Source organism: Motacilla alba, chromosome 1 (genome assembly GCF_015832195.1).
Source record: "Motacilla alba alba isolate MOTALB_02 chromosome 1, Motacilla_alba_V1.0_pri, whole genome shotgun sequence".
Classification (NCBI taxonomy): Eukaryota; Metazoa; Chordata; class Aves; order Passeriformes; family Motacillidae; genus Motacilla; species Motacilla alba.
In genome coordinates this window covers 17,322,071-17,340,048 of record NC_052016.1, presented here as the reverse complement: position 1 = coordinate 17,340,048, position 17,978 = coordinate 17,322,071, and the positions used below count along the sequence as shown (strand labels likewise).

At 38.0% G+C, this 17,978-nt stretch overlaps 1 protein-coding gene across 6 annotated transcripts in view; it reads right to left on the bottom strand.

Moving 5' to 3' along the window:
- The window catches only part of ROBO1 (roundabout guidance receptor 1), a 693,788-nt gene that overhangs the window by 15,446 nt on the left and 660,364 nt on the right, over positions 1 to 17,978 (bottom strand). For all 6 annotated transcript variants that reach the window (XM_038135498.1, XM_038135488.1, XM_038135479.1 and 3 more), the window contains 6 exons: positions 15,721 to 15,763; positions 11,944 to 12,098; positions 8,268 to 8,603; positions 5,686 to 5,793; positions 2,966 to 3,110; positions 2,418 to 2,669 (listed from right to left, as the gene is read on the bottom strand). In XM_038135498.1, the coding sequence (XP_037991426.1) occupies positions 2,418 to 2,669; positions 2,966 to 3,110; positions 5,686 to 5,793; positions 8,268 to 8,603; positions 11,944 to 12,098; positions 15,721 to 15,763 (1,039 nt within the window). The remainder of the gene's footprint in view (positions 1 to 2,417; positions 2,670 to 2,965; positions 3,111 to 5,685; positions 5,794 to 8,267; positions 8,604 to 11,943; positions 12,099 to 15,720; positions 15,764 to 17,978) is intronic.

Below are 17,978 nucleotides of genomic sequence, written 5' to 3'. Positions count from 1 at the left end.
TTCTTGAAAATGTAGTTTAGCTGCCAACCTTTAGGGATAGGCTAATTGAGAGCAGCTGGTTCATGGGCATACAGAATTAACAATACTTTTTCCCTTTATCTGATGCAGGTTTTCGCTTTCACAGTGACATTGTCTCCTATCTCAGCTCTGGGTTCAACAGGATACCACCTGCTATCCCACTAAATCTTTAGTTTTTTTCTCTGCTTTTTGACTCTCCCAGACCACAGGTTTGTATTTCAGCTTGCTATATTTCCAGCAAGCTCACCAGACAGAAATATTACAGTACACCCTCACCACCAGATTCCTATTCTAGATGTCTGGTTCTGGCTAGCAAACGAAATAACACCCAGCAGAACGATGAGTAAAGCTAATAAAAAGTATGACAAACAGCATTTCAGGCATTATTTTCACTACACATTATTTACCATTTCACTATACATAGTTTACAAAACACCCAAAATCAATGTGGAAGGGCACCACTTGGAATGTATTCTTAGTTTGAAAGTATTGCCACACCACATTCAAACAGTACCCCACCCTTCCAGAACGGGTTACAGCTGCTGAGCACAGGACACCCAATTCCTCAGCAGCAGCCCTGGGTCGTAGCAACACCAGCAGATGGAATAGGTAGCCAGCCAAGCCTTACAAATCAAATAAATAGAATTATATGACTACTTTTAAACTGGTGAGATGGATGCAGAAAAAAGAAAAGAAACAACGTTTGAAAAAGTAAGATGGAAAAGAAAAAGGTATTCACTAAGAAATTCTAAGATTTTCAGCAAAGCTAGACTTAGCCACTGTAGGATTGACAAAATAAATATATATTTTATTTTTTCAGTCCACAAAAACAGTAAGTGGTATGACCTGGGAGCTTAAATTGGAGCATCTTTCCAGCTCCCTCTGCCACTAAGTTTTGATGGCATTGATGGTGACCAGCCAGTCACCAGTTTGTGTTGAGCAGACTTTCTACTTTCTAGACAGCTGCTGGCTGGTTATGCATGTTTGTGTACATCTGCTCCCATGTCTACTCAATTCTGTATGTCAGGACACATGTCCCCATCTCCAGAAAATCACAGAGATTCTGGAAAGCCACTCATGACTATTGTTGATGTAGCTTTTCCCCTTTTCATTTGTGTCCATCTAGCTTTACCTTTCAAATAACCCAGAAAATTTAAGTGATTAAAATGAACACTTCTGTGGACCAGTGTACCAGGGCCAATGGAAATTACAGGAAATTAGCCATTCAGTAATGAAAAGAGTGATTTTAAAGACTCAGGAAGATAAGGAAGAAGAAAGGAAAGAAGAGGAAAGGAGGAAAAGATGCACAGTACAAGTGTTACTCTAAAGAGTAAAGGAAACAAACCAAGGCAGTTTAAGTAGGGGGGAGGTAAAGTAAAGCAGATATAGATCCCTTTAAAAAAATGATGCATAACTACTGCCTACTTAAAAAAATGGGAACCATAAAGATGACCTAACTTTCAAAAAACATTCTGGAAAACACATCTATAAATATCCAGTAACTTATGCTGAAAAATCAAAGCTCTACAGTCTACTTAGAAAAATAATATAAATTTCATTGTAAGAGGCTTGCATTTTGCTAAAAACAGAAATTCTACATAGAATGCTACTGGTAAGTTTATATGCTTGTGGCAATAAACAATATGTGCAAATCACTGGAGGAAAAAGATAATGAAAGCTCATCATTTGGGATGGAAAAGCTGTGCCTTCTTAAGAAAAGCCAAGAGATGTAAGCATCATACATAAAAGGGCTCATTCAGAATTCACTGTTTTATGGGAGAGAAGCTGTGAGAGTTTATATGCAAAGCAGTTATAAAACCAACTAAGAGAAGAAACAAAATTTCCCTGTAGCAAATATCTGTCTTTATTAATGTTGGTCATTCTTTTAAATAAGGTTAGATGGAAATGTTAAGAAAATTTTGCAAGCAGTAATTTCCTGTATTAGGATTTATGAGAGGAGGAAAATCTATAGGTTATATAAATTATATATTTATATATATTCATACATATTGGTGACAAGTTAATTGCACAGTTACTGTGAAATAATGCATGCTATTTTATGGTAATAATGCAGTAAATCTATTGGAAACAATGGAACTGTAATTATATGGTAAGCTGTGCTAACGATACCACTTTAATAACCTGATGACTGTGAATTTAACTTATGTCAGCATCGTACGAATCCTAAAGTGATATACTGCATTTCTTCCTATGGTACAATAATAAAGCAACTTAATTACTTATTTCTTAGGTTAAAATAGTTCTAGCATCCTGGATTAGGAGTTAAATAGCAACAGAATAATGGGGAAATTGTTGGCCTCACTAAATTCAACAGGAATTTTCAGTGGGGCTCAGATGACTCTTGTCACATCTCTCTCGCTACATTTGCATTCACACACCTCCGGTCAGGTTGGTGTTGTGTGTGTCCCAGATCCTCCTGACAGTCCTGTAACATGGGCTGGAGTTCTTCCTGGGGAGAGGGGGTGAGAGTGGCAGTTGACTGATGGCTATAGGAGACAGCGGCTGGAGAGGAAGCTGCTCCTCGGACAGGTGGAGTAGGACCTCGCTCATCTTCTTCCTCTTCCTCTAGCTCATCCTGCTGCAGATACATCCTTGCAGGTGGCACAGGACAAGGAATTTCTTGGTCATAGCTAAAATTAATTTTTTAAGAAAATAAGGACTTAAATTTGTACTGTGTAATTAGCATATCTGATACATGTATTAATAGCCTAGAAACAAAGCATTGTTCTCTGTGCTCTTGAGAACAGCTCAGTTAAGGATGTGCTGAGTGTATGCACACCACTGTCACTAAGAGCTCTCCAAATTGCCACACTACAGCTTGACGAGCAGCACCAGAACAGTGCTGGAGGAAGGTCTCACTGCCAGCTTGTAGGGCAAATCACACTTCAATTAAGTAGTGATTAAAGTGGGAGGTGCACAATCTTACCCTTCATCCACTGAAAGACTGTAATCTTCGCTGTTGCTGTGGGGAGGTGGATGCGCTGGAGGGGGTGGGAGAAGATCTGCCCAGTTCATGCCAGCTTGCTTGGGAGCCTTTGGGGTCCGAGCACCCTTCTTGTGCCCTTGACTCCCTGGGAATAAAAAGCAGCACACATTTGTAATGCTTTGAAGTCTCTCCTCACCACTAGCTATAAAAACTGAAACAACTTTAGACCCTTTCCCAGATGCTCTTGCGTTCTTTGAGAATTTACTGTTTTGCTCAGTTTGGAGCAAATTGACATTCCTCCTTTTTACATTAGTTTGGTGCTTGTAGGTTCTTTGCAGAATTGATCTACATTTTAAATGGTTGAATTTAACCAGGAACTTTACATAGCATGGAAAAGACACATGGGATACAAAACTTTAATTTTTTAAATAAACAGTCAAAATGTGATAAAACCATAAATGAATTTTACAAGCAATGTCATTAAGAGTGAGCTTCCTACTTCTGTTAATTACATTAAAGATTATCATCTAAAACAAATGAGCTGTAGACATATTTTCTGAAGTGCCTTTATCCTATTTAATTGCTAGAACCTAAAATACAATATGATACAGATATGATCTATTAAAGTTCTACTGTTGCATTAAGTCACTGAATATAGGTAATTTGTACTTGTCCACTGAAACATTTTAGGCACAATGAAATTACTACTTTTAGTCTAAATGGCAGGTGCAGCTGAAAATAATTGCTGGAAGAACTAAAATAACAGAAAAAAAAATAAAGATCGATGAAGTATTTCACAAATGTTTTCAACTACTATTACTGGAAAATTACAGCTCATAATAAAGCAATGCAGCTTTAACAGTTCAAACAACTGTGAATAAAACCAATTATTCAGGTAGTCACAAATTTTAAGTTTGGACATGGCTAAGATGAGAACTGGCTCAACCATTGTTCCTTGGTATATATACATTTTAATCCTTCTTTGCTATTGTTACATCTTTATTATAGATAAACTCCTTTTACGTAGATAAAGTCATCGATTTTGAGTATTTTAGAATCCTTCACATTTCTCTCTTAAAACTGAGGCATGATTTTATACTATCATAGTAAAGCACTATATACATGATTAAATATACTGCAGTGAGATTTAGGAAAGTTGTTTTTTTCACTTCTGCTGTCTCAGATTTTCCACTCTTACTGACAGTAGTTCTGGTTATTATCGTCCCACATTAGCTGCCAGATACTCATGTTTTAGCTATGTTAAATTGTTTTTGTGGTATCTTAGTATGTCAAGCAAGACACTAACTATCCCAAGGTGACCTTCAATCTGTATCCTAAGCACCATGATATATACATGGTTCAACCCAATTAATTTATTACTTTGGTCACCTTTCTTCATTCCTGCTGGAGTCCTTGGCATAGGACTATAAATTGTTAGAGTTATGAATAACCCTAATAGGTATCAGCATGGAGAACACCACCCTCTCATTTTTAATTTGCATGGTTCATACCCCTGAGATGTTTCATGCTGAATTTCAACTCTTAACATCATTGAGCACAGCCTCAGCACTACACCCTGATCTTTTAGACCTGGGAATGGCTGTCTCCCAGAATAACACCGCTGAGCAGCTGGGAGAACTGAGAGCTGTACTTATCTCCTCCCAGACGCTGAGAATTCAGATCATCCGGAGGCACAGCAGGGCTCATCAACATAGTGATGTCTCTGCTGTGCCTCGGTCAGAATTGGTCAGGACAAAGCACAGGTCGGGATTAAGGCAACTGAACTATCAAAGAAAACAGCAGAAGAGAATGGGAAAAGTCTGCATCTTGCTTAGTAGATGTAAAGTTCAAGGCACTCGTGACTGTGGCTATAACTCAGCCTGAAATTGGTTTGATATAAATAAACACAACCTAACTACCACACTTACAATAAAGCCTCAAACCAAGCCTATTTGTAGTTTCTGGTTTAGCTCATGCCTCTACCAGAAATCAAACTTGGAAGTGAAAAGGCTATACTACAGTGATAAAACATAACTTTTGAACTAAAACATATTCTGTGGTCCCAAAGTACAGAGTGCACAAAAAACTGTTTTGTTTCAAGATTTTTACAAAGGATTTTTAGATCATTTATGAGAAACAAAATTTAATTATCAACCATCTATATCTAAATGATGTACAAAAAAAAAATTGACATATAGTGACTGAGACTTATAAAAATTTTATGTATGCCTGAATGTTGTTTTACTCAATGAAATACATAGGTTTCATTTACAAAATTAAAAACTTTTTAAAGCAGAGTTCTGTTGGGTATCACTCAACTGCTGTGTATCTTGAGCTGGTTCATGAATTGGATGAGTAAACCCAAGAGATGAGAAAAAAAGTCACTAAAGTACAAGGAAAGTAACACATAAATTAAAGTACTTTTTTTTTTTTTTGTGACAGTCGGAACGAAATTGCTATGAATTGCCCATCTGGAAAACACAACATTACCCAGTATGCCATCAGCATCAGGAAATCCAACCGCTATTCGAGTTCATGACTTTCAGAATTTCAGAAAATCAGTAGGCACGTATAGGGACAGTTTTTGTGCTGTTCAATATCTACTGTCCATGAATTCCTCCCCATCACTCCTTCTCTTAGCCCAGTAAATATTGCTAACCACAGCTAGAGCATCCAGACACCACAAAGCCTAAGGCTTGGAAAACACCGCAGGTACTCACCAGATGTACTACTGCCTCTGTCTGAGCTGTTGTAGGATCCACCTGTATTCTGGTCATATGACTGGTTGTAGGGAATAGTTGGAGCAATGTTGTCATTTACTCGGTAATCTGCAAGTTTAATGGTATGGTTAATGCTGCCCTTCAGGAACACATGTACTTTTATATACTTGCTTTATAACACCAAGTAAGATCTCCTTTAAGTAGTGAACTAGAAACAAATTCATTTTGTGAAGGAAAAATCATCCTGCAATCGTTTTTTATATTTATCTTGCCTCTTATTGTAGGCTTAGAGTAAATCATGGGAATTTAGTAGCGGCACAGCTAAAACAGAGTAAAATGGAATTCTGTGCAGAGGGTTTTCACAAAGCCTCTGCAACCATCAAGCCTCAATGAATCTATCTATCTAATTGTTTATCTATCTATCACCTGTGTCAGCATCTTGCATAGAAATACCATCACCTTAATTGGTTTTCCATGTGCTCTGCCTAATTTATGCATGCAGAGCAACCAATGGACTGCAGTAACTACTTTTGGTATTTCAAAGGTGATACACCCACATAAGAGTCAGCTCTGTATGACAAGGGCTGTAAGACCTGCTGAAGCAACAACGCAGCTCCAACTGAATTTGGCTTACAACAGAAGGAGTCTTTGTTTCAGGTCTGCTGGCTCCAAGAATATTTTTATTTACACTGGATCATGCAGGTTCTACAGGCAGGGCCTCTTTTGCTAATAGCTGTTACCATAAATTTGCTCTCCAGTTCCAAAGCACTTGGTATACGCTTATTATTTTTAAATCTAGATCTGGCAACCAGATCTGTAAAACTTCATCAGAAGTAAAATATTCATCTGGCAGAACAATACCCTTGTGCTAAAAAGCAATTACAATTTACAGAGAACAGAAAGGAGGTAAGTTACTCTTCATACAGCAAATAAAACTGCGTCATAAACAGAACCACTGGACATAAAGTAGTGACAATGAAGCACAGCATGTAACTCATCAAAACAGTTACTTCCCATCACAAAAATTATAGGTATAATCAGCAGCAAGATGGCTTTGACTTAGGAAATGAGAAAACCAAGATCAGAATATCAACTCATAAAATAGCAAATCAAAACAAAAATAAACAAAACTAAGAATTCAGTTCCCATCTGCTGCAGAAATGTTTGTGATAATGTAAGCATAGGAAAAAGAGCAAAATGATAAATTTCACACCAGAGTGTATTCTGTAATAGTTTCTCAGCCTAGTTGCATTCCACAGACCACGCTGAAGCCCTACATACCACATATGTTTACACAGAGGATAAACAGTAAATCAGCACTCTGAAATATGTATATATGACTGTCAGCAGACAATGCTTTAAGGGGGCCTTTCCACATTGCAGTATGCTAGAGAATACGCAGCTGTAATATACACAATTTGAAAGATGCAGTGTCTTCCAGCACATAAAAACTAAACATGTTTTAATTCCCAAAGAGGTACGTAATACACAGTTCATGAAAGAGAACAATTACAAAAAATACAGCTTTCACCCCCTAGTAAGGAACCAAAACCCTTGAATTTTCTTTTGGGATGTTTATGTCAAGGGAAGGTGTGATATTTTATATTGCCCTTTGAACTTCTCTGTGAGTAGATGGGTCCAGTAGAGAAATCAACATTCCTGTAATGAAATGTCTCTTTTTACTGGATCACTTCTCACTATGCGATCACTTGAGTTACAACCTTGCAAAAAGTTCCGAGTTAGAATGGGTCCAACTCCTAGGGATACTGTTTTGCAAATCAGGTTATTAAAAGAGGTTGCATGGTAGCCTGGAGGACTAGAAAGAAGAAATCATATACCTATTTCTTCCAGCTCCCACACAGTATATTAAAGAAACATGCCTTCAAGGCCTCAAAAGCACATTCTGATATTTCCCGTTAGCACTGAAATCAATTTATTTTTAGCTTCTGGATCCACAGACTTCAGTCAGGGTAACAAAGGAATTTAGGTTCCAAAATTGTGTGTGGTAGCATTGCTTCTCAATATGAGAATTGAAGGCTTGCTAGGAACAAGTCTAAAATGAATTGGATAACTCCATTTGTGCCCCCAGTGTACAACACAATACAATTTTACAGAGTTTGATATGCAAAATTTCATTCGTTTACATGAGTCTGTAGATTTAATGAGTCTCCATCCACGACTGGGAAGAGTAGGTTGACCTATTTAAAATTTAAGGTAGAGTATAATGTGACTACCATGCATCTGGCTTATGAATAAAATATCTGGCCTCTGTCCTAACCAATCCCTTAACTACTATTAAATTTAAATTAATCTCATATCCACAGGAAATTTATTTTATTTAACTCTTTTCTAAAGATACAGCTTGTTATTTCTCACAATAAATTCAATATCAGAAAGGTTATCGCAGTGCTAATTAACTTTCTGACACTGCAAACAGTGTATTTCTGAATCTAAAGAGGCAGAAGTCTAAAAGCACTGCAGAAGCCTGTAATTGCTGAACCTGAAAGCTTTAGACTCCCAGAACCAGAAGGTCAAAACTCCTCTGATGCCTAAAGAGGAGAAACAAGCTAAAAGCTCTTCACCTTTGTTTAATTTGTTTTGCTCCATAATGTTGTACTGTATGGGTGGAGCCTCTTGCTTTTGCTGGACAGAGGGTTTCCAGTGTTTCTCATTCGTGTCCCCGCTGCCATTGTTAACATTATTGCTGATACTGGACTGGATGAGCTGAGTGGTGGCATAAGGAGTGGGCTGCCCAGGCTGGCTGACAAATCTTCCGTCCTTTAGATTGGGACTATTGAAGGTTTTCATCTCATTGATTTTGTTGCTGAGGTCCACGTCCCCATATACAGTTGACTCAGGCAACATCAGGTTTGTCTGCTTGTTGTCCAGCTGATTGTTGTAATTTGCTATACAATCGGCTAACCACAGAGGAGAGAAAAGAGAAAAGGTCATTCTGTTCGCCCACACCAGACTTTCCATGAAACCCCCTCTAACATTTCCTCACTGCACAACTACACAGCTTGAATCCATGTAGCAGACACGCTGAGACAGAGATACTGCCATTAACGATACAATTTACAGAATAATATTTACCTTATACACTACTGCTCCAAAAGTAGGGTTCACTGTTCTGATTCACTGTCAGTTCAGATCTGTTGAATTATAACTACAATGACTTACCTTGCTGGGCTTTTCTATCGTTGACATATAAACATTCATGGTTTTAGACATTATTCTCATAGCAGCATATATATTCAATTAGCAATTGTGATTAAAATCACTTATATTGCAAGGGAAATTCAACCAAAACTTAACAGCAGGAGTAACTAAATAAGACCTTCAACTCATGTCACCTCAACAGTATCTAGACACTCTTGTATTTGTGGTAAGAAATAGACATACAATAGGTTTTCATAAAACCCACTCAGAAATGATTACATGTAAAAGAATTAAAGAAAAACAGTACAATGTAAAAGGTAACTCCGTACCCAGTAGCAAGTCTTTATTTGATCATTGTTTGCTTGTACAATCTTGTATTTTAATTTGAAACAAAAAAGGTAGAAAAGCAATCTGGAATTTTTGCTGATTTTCAGTTGTTTTGGATATTGCAAAATATGTAATAGCACAGTAATACATTTTTCTGTATGCTAAAGATATTTCATACAAACAGCATGCATTCATTCTTCTGACATTTACTGCATCCTGAGACCACCACTTATTGCAGACAGTAAATTGGCATGTGCTGATGCTCTGGCCACTGCATGAAACAGTGTCTCTGCCTTGCCATGTTCTCTTCCCACTGCGTGACACGAAGGCCACGTATTTTTTTCCTCTCCACATCGAGTCCACTGGGAGAATACTGAATGAAGTAAAGTAGTCTGTGGGTCAGCAGTTAGAAGGCTTAGTGGAACCAGCATTCAATGATCCTTAAGCAAAAATTCTCATTTTCCAGCTGATTAATGCATCAGTAATTACATAACACTCACCAGGAATACAGTTTTCCTCTTTTAAAAGAAGTGGTATTTATGCTAATGAATTTGATTCAAAACCCAAAATCCATTACCTGTGTCCACAATGAATTTACTGGAAAGGATTGCAAGTCAAACTACATACAGAATTAAAAATTTTACTATTACTCTAAATGAAATAACTGGCAAAGAGAGAGGATTTTCAATTTCAAAAACATTCCCTAACACACACATATTTTTAGAGATATATTACCCGAGAAAGGGGAATAAAATAATGCCTGTGTAAGAAAACCACCGATCCACATTTTCAGTGACTAAGGAACAGTATCAGAACATGCCACATAGAACTTATCACTGCACATTTCATGCCCCCCAGCCTGTGGGTTTTTTTGAAGGCTTTACTGTTTGATATATTTTTCCTTCTTATGTGAGGTGTTTTTTACTGCCTCTGTTATTTATTGCTTCACAGTCTTCAACTTCTTGATTTCTAGAGTTTAAATGTTTTCATTTCTCTCACCTACTGCATACTAGTCTTACCTCCTTTCCAAGTTTATTGTATTATACTGGGCAATAATATATACAGCAAATTCTTCACTCCTGATACCTCAGGCTTTGTTACAATATCCTTGCAGAGTCACTTAAAACATATGTTTTTACTTCCTTTCATTTGCAGCTACATCTGATTTGTGTGTGAGGCAATATAATCAATACAGTATATGCAGTAGGTACATTTTTTACATAGACACATTAGAATTCCTCATAACAAGTACTTAAAAATGGTTTACCTATATAACAGAAGATTTATCTAGTTAGATTTTTTATGGCATCTACTTTTGGAACAATCAGTTCCCGTTCTGTAGACTTGGAAGACAGTGCTATACTTAAAAGCAATTAAAAATGCAGCTACTTTGCATATTCACAGCTACTGAGGGGATATCCATCGCTGCTGCTTCAGAGCATAAACCAGCCCACGATGACAGAATTAAGACTGTTTGGGAGAATTTCCAGGAAAGAAGAGACCACTCTGAGCATATTGTCTGACCCGCAAGCTCTGAAGTTCTATTTGAAAGGAGGGAAACACTTTGCGACAGAACCAAGCTTGATATGAAAGCTAAAATGAGGGAGAATCCACTGCAGTTCAAAACAAGATGTTATAATAGGCTTTAACCATAAAAAAATGTGCCTTCTCTTCCTTTTCTGAATTCATTATTTACCAGAATTGCTATGTCTGTCCTTGCCACAGTGAACTAACCCTGAATCACGAGCCTTTTTATAAAGATATTGGTGGACATGATATCCACAGCCAGGCTGAGAGACAAGCCTCTAAAGCCAAAAATCTCTCACCTTGCTCTGAAGCAGCTGGCAGTGGTCACTGTAAGACAGCATTACTGCAGGTGATGAATTGCCATTACTGCCACTCATGAATTACCAGCCATTTGAGCTGGTTTCACTTTAATTACAAGAGGTAATGCTGCTTGGCACTTATGCGACATCACACATTCCCCCTCTGGATTGCTGGGACATGCTACTAGCAAAAACCAGCAAAACTTATAGTGGAAAAGCCTTATTTCGTTCCTCACCAGTAGCACAAGGTTAAACCAAAAGGAACCTAAGGTCTGTTTAATTGTGCAACAGTTACCACTCTGAGATGTCCTCAAATGTGTTCCATAGAACTCAAAAGGTTTTATTCCAGAGCTCTCTGAGTCCTGCTCAAGCTCCCAGGAACTACCACTTAACCCAACATTCTGTAACTGCTTTAAGTGTGTGAAGTTAACTTCTTTATTCACACACCCTAAACAGAACACCAGCTACCCAGTTTTGTTCAAAAGGGCACTCAAAGCTCTGTAATGAGTGTGCCAAAACAGACTAACTTTGTTGCAAGCACTGTAGCAATGTTTTATTTCTTGCTTCCCATCATATCCAAACCAGAAGGAAAACCTCGCTAGCATCATTTTGGTCTTTCTCCTTCTCCATCCAAGCAACAAGGATCTAGAGAAAAACCCAAAAATGACCTTATCTGCCTATTCAGAAGGCAAAATGTATTAGTTCAGCGTGAGTTTTGGCAGCATTGAACTTTGAAGGGGCTCCTTAAGCCTGCTACAACTATCCAAATAGCACCAAGAAAGGATGCAAAAAGGGACCAAAAGCACAATCATGACATAGAGGAGACACTATATTAAGCCTAAAAGCATTGGAAGTGAAAACCCAAACAAACCTGTACACTTTCTCAGGCATTAGAAGCACGTACTCTGTAAAGAAGATTCCTTAGCAAGGTAGAAACATATCTAACCTGGTCGACTGTACGTTGTGAGGTTGCTATCACTGTTGCCATTGCCAGAGGTGCAGCAGTTGATGGAGCAGTCATTATGATTGTTCCCTGTGTTAGGCCAAGTATCTGCTAACCACGGCTGAGTGGCTGGTTCACTGATGTTTAGGAGTCCAGGCCTTTAAAAACAAAGCTTGGTCATTTTAAAAATTAAACAAAAGCATTTTCACATTGCAGTGACACTCCTCCCAAATGTGAGATATTATATCTCACAAAAATATAAAATAATACCACGTACCAAAAGGCTTGAGTACTAAAATACTCAACTTGATTAAATTATTTAGCATTTTCAAGTCTCCTGTCTTACTTGTTCCTTGCTAAATCACTCAGAAGTGAGCAGTCAAGATCGGCATCAGTTCATTTTGCCAGACTACACTATATGTTGGTGTGCAACATCTACCTGTCACTTTGGTTTTCATTTTTAAATAATTTTTTCTTTCTCTTAGGAGGCTGCAGTTTTATTTTTCTGCCCCTTCACCGTTTCTTAAAGAAAGCAAGGTAAAAAAGAGGAAATTGGCGAGTCAAATAAACAAAAAATTCACACATGGAAGCAGGATGGATATGCATAAGTAAGAACCAAATTTAAATGTGAACATTCCCAAGTTCTTGGTTGTTCTTTATGGAACAAGTTCTCCTCACCATCAGATAGTACTACTGTGCATCAAAGGGAACAGCAGATAACAGAAACCTCTGTGGCTTGGGAGCATTTGGATCTCACTAAACATGCTGAGTGGGTGACACACACTTGTTCATGAGAAAGCCACTCAGCTCCTAAGAGAGTTTGAGGTACTTGGGAATACTGACCACCTGAAAAATATCCAGATATGAATGCTGCAGGCTGGCTGCATTTGGAATAAAGTGTATTCCTGTCATCAGCATTCCTAGTCTTCCAAGCTGCTGAATTTTTGTAGTGAGTGTGAAAGTCTCTCTGATGAATGTTCTGTAGAATCCTTGGTGGCTCTTGAGTTTTCATGCTAACAATGCAGTGGGGCATGTTACAGTCCCATACAATTTAAAATTGCCTCTGATAACTAAGGTGCTTTTAAAAAATAGATAATTTTAGCTACTGTCACATACACATATATGAACACAGTCCCCTTCTCTTGGGATTTAACAGGCAACTTTCCATTTGAAATAGTGCAGAAACTATTTTCCATAATATTAGATGTGATGATCTTCAAAAATAAAATATGCTAATCCTCTTAAACTGCAAGTTGAAAATACAAGCTGCATGCAGTTATTCGTGGGGGATAGAGTCTGTCAGTGCTGCAGGCTTAAGTCATAGACTTAGAATGACATTTAAAAGATCTATACATATATGTGTATATATTTCTGTACTGCATATGTCATCTGACAATTTAACATAGGAGGTGATGAGGCTTGACTTACTGTCAGGCTTACAAACCAGCCAATATGCATTCAGTAAAGAAGTATTTTTTTTTTTAAATCTGAAATAAATATACAGCTGTGTAGGCCTTGAGTAGGACAGTTGATTTGAAATTTCCTGCTTTTTTTTCCTACACTCTGCTCTTACAATGAACCTACACCTCAAGGCATTTAGAGAAGACAAAGCATACTAGAATGTTTCAGCACTTCAAAGATCTGTGTACTGGTTTGTTGCACAGAGAATTAAAGATCCTTTGTTTCTAAAATTTACTTTGCATTCACAATTGCTGTCACGTAAGAAATGTTGTGTGATGTATACAAGCAGACGAGAATTCTACTAATTGGAGACATTTAGGCAAGAGATTCTTGCATTACAGATCCATAACCTGGTGATGGTTTGAGCTCATAATTTCCAAAGATCTTTAACCTTGGTAGCAAATTTCTTGACTCTCTGTATTACTGGACAGGGTCTGAGGCAGGGGTGGACAGAGCTAAGTGGCTGTGTAGGTGCTGGCTGGAGTCAACCCAGCACAATCACCATTACTCAAATCCTGTCTAGAAAAGGGATTGCCACAGAAATGGGCATCACACAAGTGGGGATTATGTTGAAATATATCACTGTGACATTTTGAAATCTGAAAAATGCTTTAATATGCTCACATAACTGCACTTGGCAAAAATGCTGAACCTTTCCAAAACACTACAAATATAAAGTAAGGGAGTGAAAACCTTAGGTTTGGATAGCAGAAGACAGTTTCATATACAAAAATAACTTTTTTGTTTTGTTTCTTTGTTTTGTTTTTTTTTTTTTTTTTTTTTTTTTTTTTACATTGCAGAACTATGTTTCATATTCTACAAAATAAGTTACATCACACAGGCTGTCAATGCTTTATACAAAGCCAGCACAGATGTTTGCACCTTGAATCAATTACATTGTTAGATTCTGGCACTGCTGCTGAACTCTAGGACAGTAAAATTGAAATTGATGCTCTAGAAGTACCAAAATTACTGTGCACTATGTAGACACTGGTGAGTTCATTTCTGTTCTGTATGTGAGAGTGCTTCATCCAGCCTGTGCTAAGGGAAGAGTGAGAATGCACAGTTGCACAAAGAACACAAAGGGTGTTAGCTGAGTATCTTTTTGAACAAGTCTCAGGGAAAGAGAGGGTTCATCCCTCTTCTCTCCTATTTTCTCGCTCTCCTATTTTAAGGGCAGCAACCCAGTGATTTACAGATTTTTCCATTCAAAAATCACATGGTAACTGTTGTAGAGACTTCCTTCCATGCTCCTGTGGCCATGAGAGCACAGCAGCACACAGTGCTGGGCAGAGATATCTGCAATTCCTCATAATATGCCAGGTCCAGCTGCAGCAGGAGCTGAATAGCCTCACCTCCGCACAGCACTCAGATAGACTGGGAATGCTGTATTTTATGCCTAATCTTCAAAATTACCAAATTTTTGCGTGGTCTTGCAAATTAGGAATCACAAGATGCCACTTGTGAACAGGAATTGTGACAGGACTTTGTTGCCCAGCTGGTCTCTGAGATTTTAGCATTATTTCAGCATCATGCCAAATCTCTGAATGTGACCTAGAAAAGAAATGGTGTGCTGCTAAAGCACTACTGCTCTGACCTGCGTTTTTGCTAAAACCATTATTTTTCTTCCTGAAGAAAACTTTACCCCTGCAGAGGAAATGTAAATTACTGTTTTCTCCATGGCCATTCATTAAGTAATAATGTAAACCCAGTGAACATGCCTTAGTTAAATCCTCAATCTGGAATGGACCTGATTCTCAGAGTGGGTGGTTGTAAATTTACAACATGCTTCCCTCTCCTTCAGTGCCCCATTTATTTTAAGCAATGCTTTAACTGTTTTGCATTCACAGAAACATTTTCCTCCTAAAATGTTACCTTATAAGCCATTTATGTCTTCAACAGTTTTTACCTATAAACATTTTCTTTCTCTGTAGTATTTGTGAAGCAGCTATATTTCTTGATCTTTATAAAGGCCATGATTTAATTACTTTTACTCCCTTAATCAGGTGGCAAGCCCAGTCTTTATTTTGAGGTTAAAGCACTCCCTCTGCTGCTCATTTTTTGAGATGCAGTTTTTACAGGGTAACAAAGCTGAAAATATTTCAAATAATGTTTTGGAAGTCAACCTAAAAATTCAAACCATGTACCCTTCTCCTAGACAGAAAATATAGGGCCAAAATATGTACATTAATATAATGAACTAAAATTTATCTATGCAAGTGATTATTCTGCCATCATTTACAAGGACAATTGAACTCCTGGAATCCTTAAATTGATTTGCACACAATTTATACCTATAAGAATAAAACACATAATTACCTGCCTCCACTGCTTACGGCCTCTCCTCCTCTCTGATATGTTACTGAAATAGTTAAAGATAAAAAGAGGGAAAAAAATTTAAAAATCATACAAGACTCCTTCAATAACAGTATTTACTTCGCCTTTGTTTCATTTTAGCTGAGACGCTAATTGTGCATTGCTTATACATTAATTCTGAGTCTCATTCTGCAAGCTACTGCTTCAAATCCAAGTTTAGACATAATACTTGTGTTGCTTGATAACTGCTAGTCCTAGCCCCAGCAGGGTTTTATATTTCAGTTCTGTTCTGAACACACACGCGCGCACACACACCCCCTCATGTATCACTTAAGAAAGCAGGAAGCCATACATCAGGTTGAACTTATTCTTAACATAACTCTGCTGACTTCAGAGGAGTTACTCTGTGGAAGAATTTAGGTCATATATTTATTTCATGAATGGCTGGATGTTAAAGCTTTGCTCTACCTTATTATTTTGGCAAGATTAAAGAGGTATCATGATTCTATAACAGACCTCACTTCCAATGTAAATAATGGCTCACTACAGCTGAAGCTACTGCAAAAACAAATGCTCTTTCTGAATGCTACTGCAATACACTCAGGGAACAAGCACACTCTAGGAGTCCACAGAAGTTGCACCTTTTATAACATTTTACAACTGGATTTATAAATCATACTAAATAATTTAAAAATTAAAATATATAAATCTTGGTTAAAAAACAGTCTGGCAGAAAGAACACCTTCTAAATTAGAAGGAACAGTTTTTCTAGCATTTCAAAAGTATTCTCCATGAACAAAGTGGATGTCCACATGTTTGTTGATGTGGACTGCACAGGAAGCAAGATGTTTGAGAAGTCAGTTTTTAGGATGCAAACATCCAAGAAGAAACAGTGCTGTAAATTTTGCAGGTTTACATTGGGTTTGGCAAAGGGTTAAGGAGACTGCCTCCTTGCATATGCTGATGGATTCTACACTTTCCAGCTAGGAATGTGCTGAAAACAAGCAGCCAAATTCGGCTCTTTAGAAGAACTCCAAACTGGGAGTCTGCAAGAGAGAGATAAATGCTGGCAGTGATTACAATAACAGGATTAAAATGTAGGATGCATTCCTACAGGTAAGTCTTATACTGTAGGTAATGCTAAAGAGGGGAGCCAGGTTCAATTTAAAGTCAAAGCATGACTGAGATTCTGGATTGAAAAACAAGGATTTTTTTCTTTTAAGTGTTTTACATGTTTATGTTTTTCCCAATTTCTTCTTTAAAAATCTCAAGGCTGTTTATTTTCCAGCTCTGACACATCTTAAGAAACCCTGATATTTTCTTTTAATGTTAAGAATCCATTGGAGAGAATAGATGTCAGCTTCCAACCTCTGCAGAATTTCAGTGGCGTGCTACGACAGAGATTACAACAGAAGCCCTCTGTTTAGCCGATTAAAGTAACAGCAAAATAATAAAGAGTTTGAATTATTCTCCACTGAGGCACTCAAAGGTCTACAGAAACATTGAGGGCCACTCTGGCTCATGCTGAACAGGAAACAACTGCACTGAACATAAGAGGCTGACTTGTGAGAGCAGGCACCCTCCAGTTTGATTAACAGCACGTGGGTAAGACTAAGCCAGCGCAGCCCGGTCACTGGGGATGAGTGCAGGCACATGGGGTTGGCATCCTCTGTGGTCCAGCCTGAAGGATGTAACTCAGCTGCTGCACAGGGCCCACATTAGCACAGTGCTCATTAGGAGCTAATATTCCCTGGGAAACTGCCTGTGCAGAGCTGGCGTGGGTGGGTTTTACCCTGCCTGGATACACACGTCCTGCAAGTCTCACAGGTCTCCTGTGAAAATGGAGGATTTTGAACAAAGGAGGAAGAAACAACCTGTCTGTTCACTGTAGCTAAAAGAAAAGCAGAACACTGATGGGTACAGAATGTGTTGGGTTTTATCTGCTGCAGAGGATGAGCTGCTCAGCTGCCAGACTTTAGGACCCACCAAAGGTCAGCTCTACAGGATGGAAAGGTTCTCATGGGCTTTGGTGGGCTATGGTTCAGATTATGTTGTATTTTGCACATTTCTAAACAAAACAAAACAGAATGCACTTCTCTTTAGGCTGAACAGGACCATTATTTTAAAATTTCATAGCAAAATACAATTTAAGGCAGCAAGCAAAGAAATCTAACTGCTATAACACTTTGATTTTCTGTATCTTCCGAAGCAGACAACTCTGAGGCCACTGGATTAATGTAGATTCAGAGGATAGAAAAGGA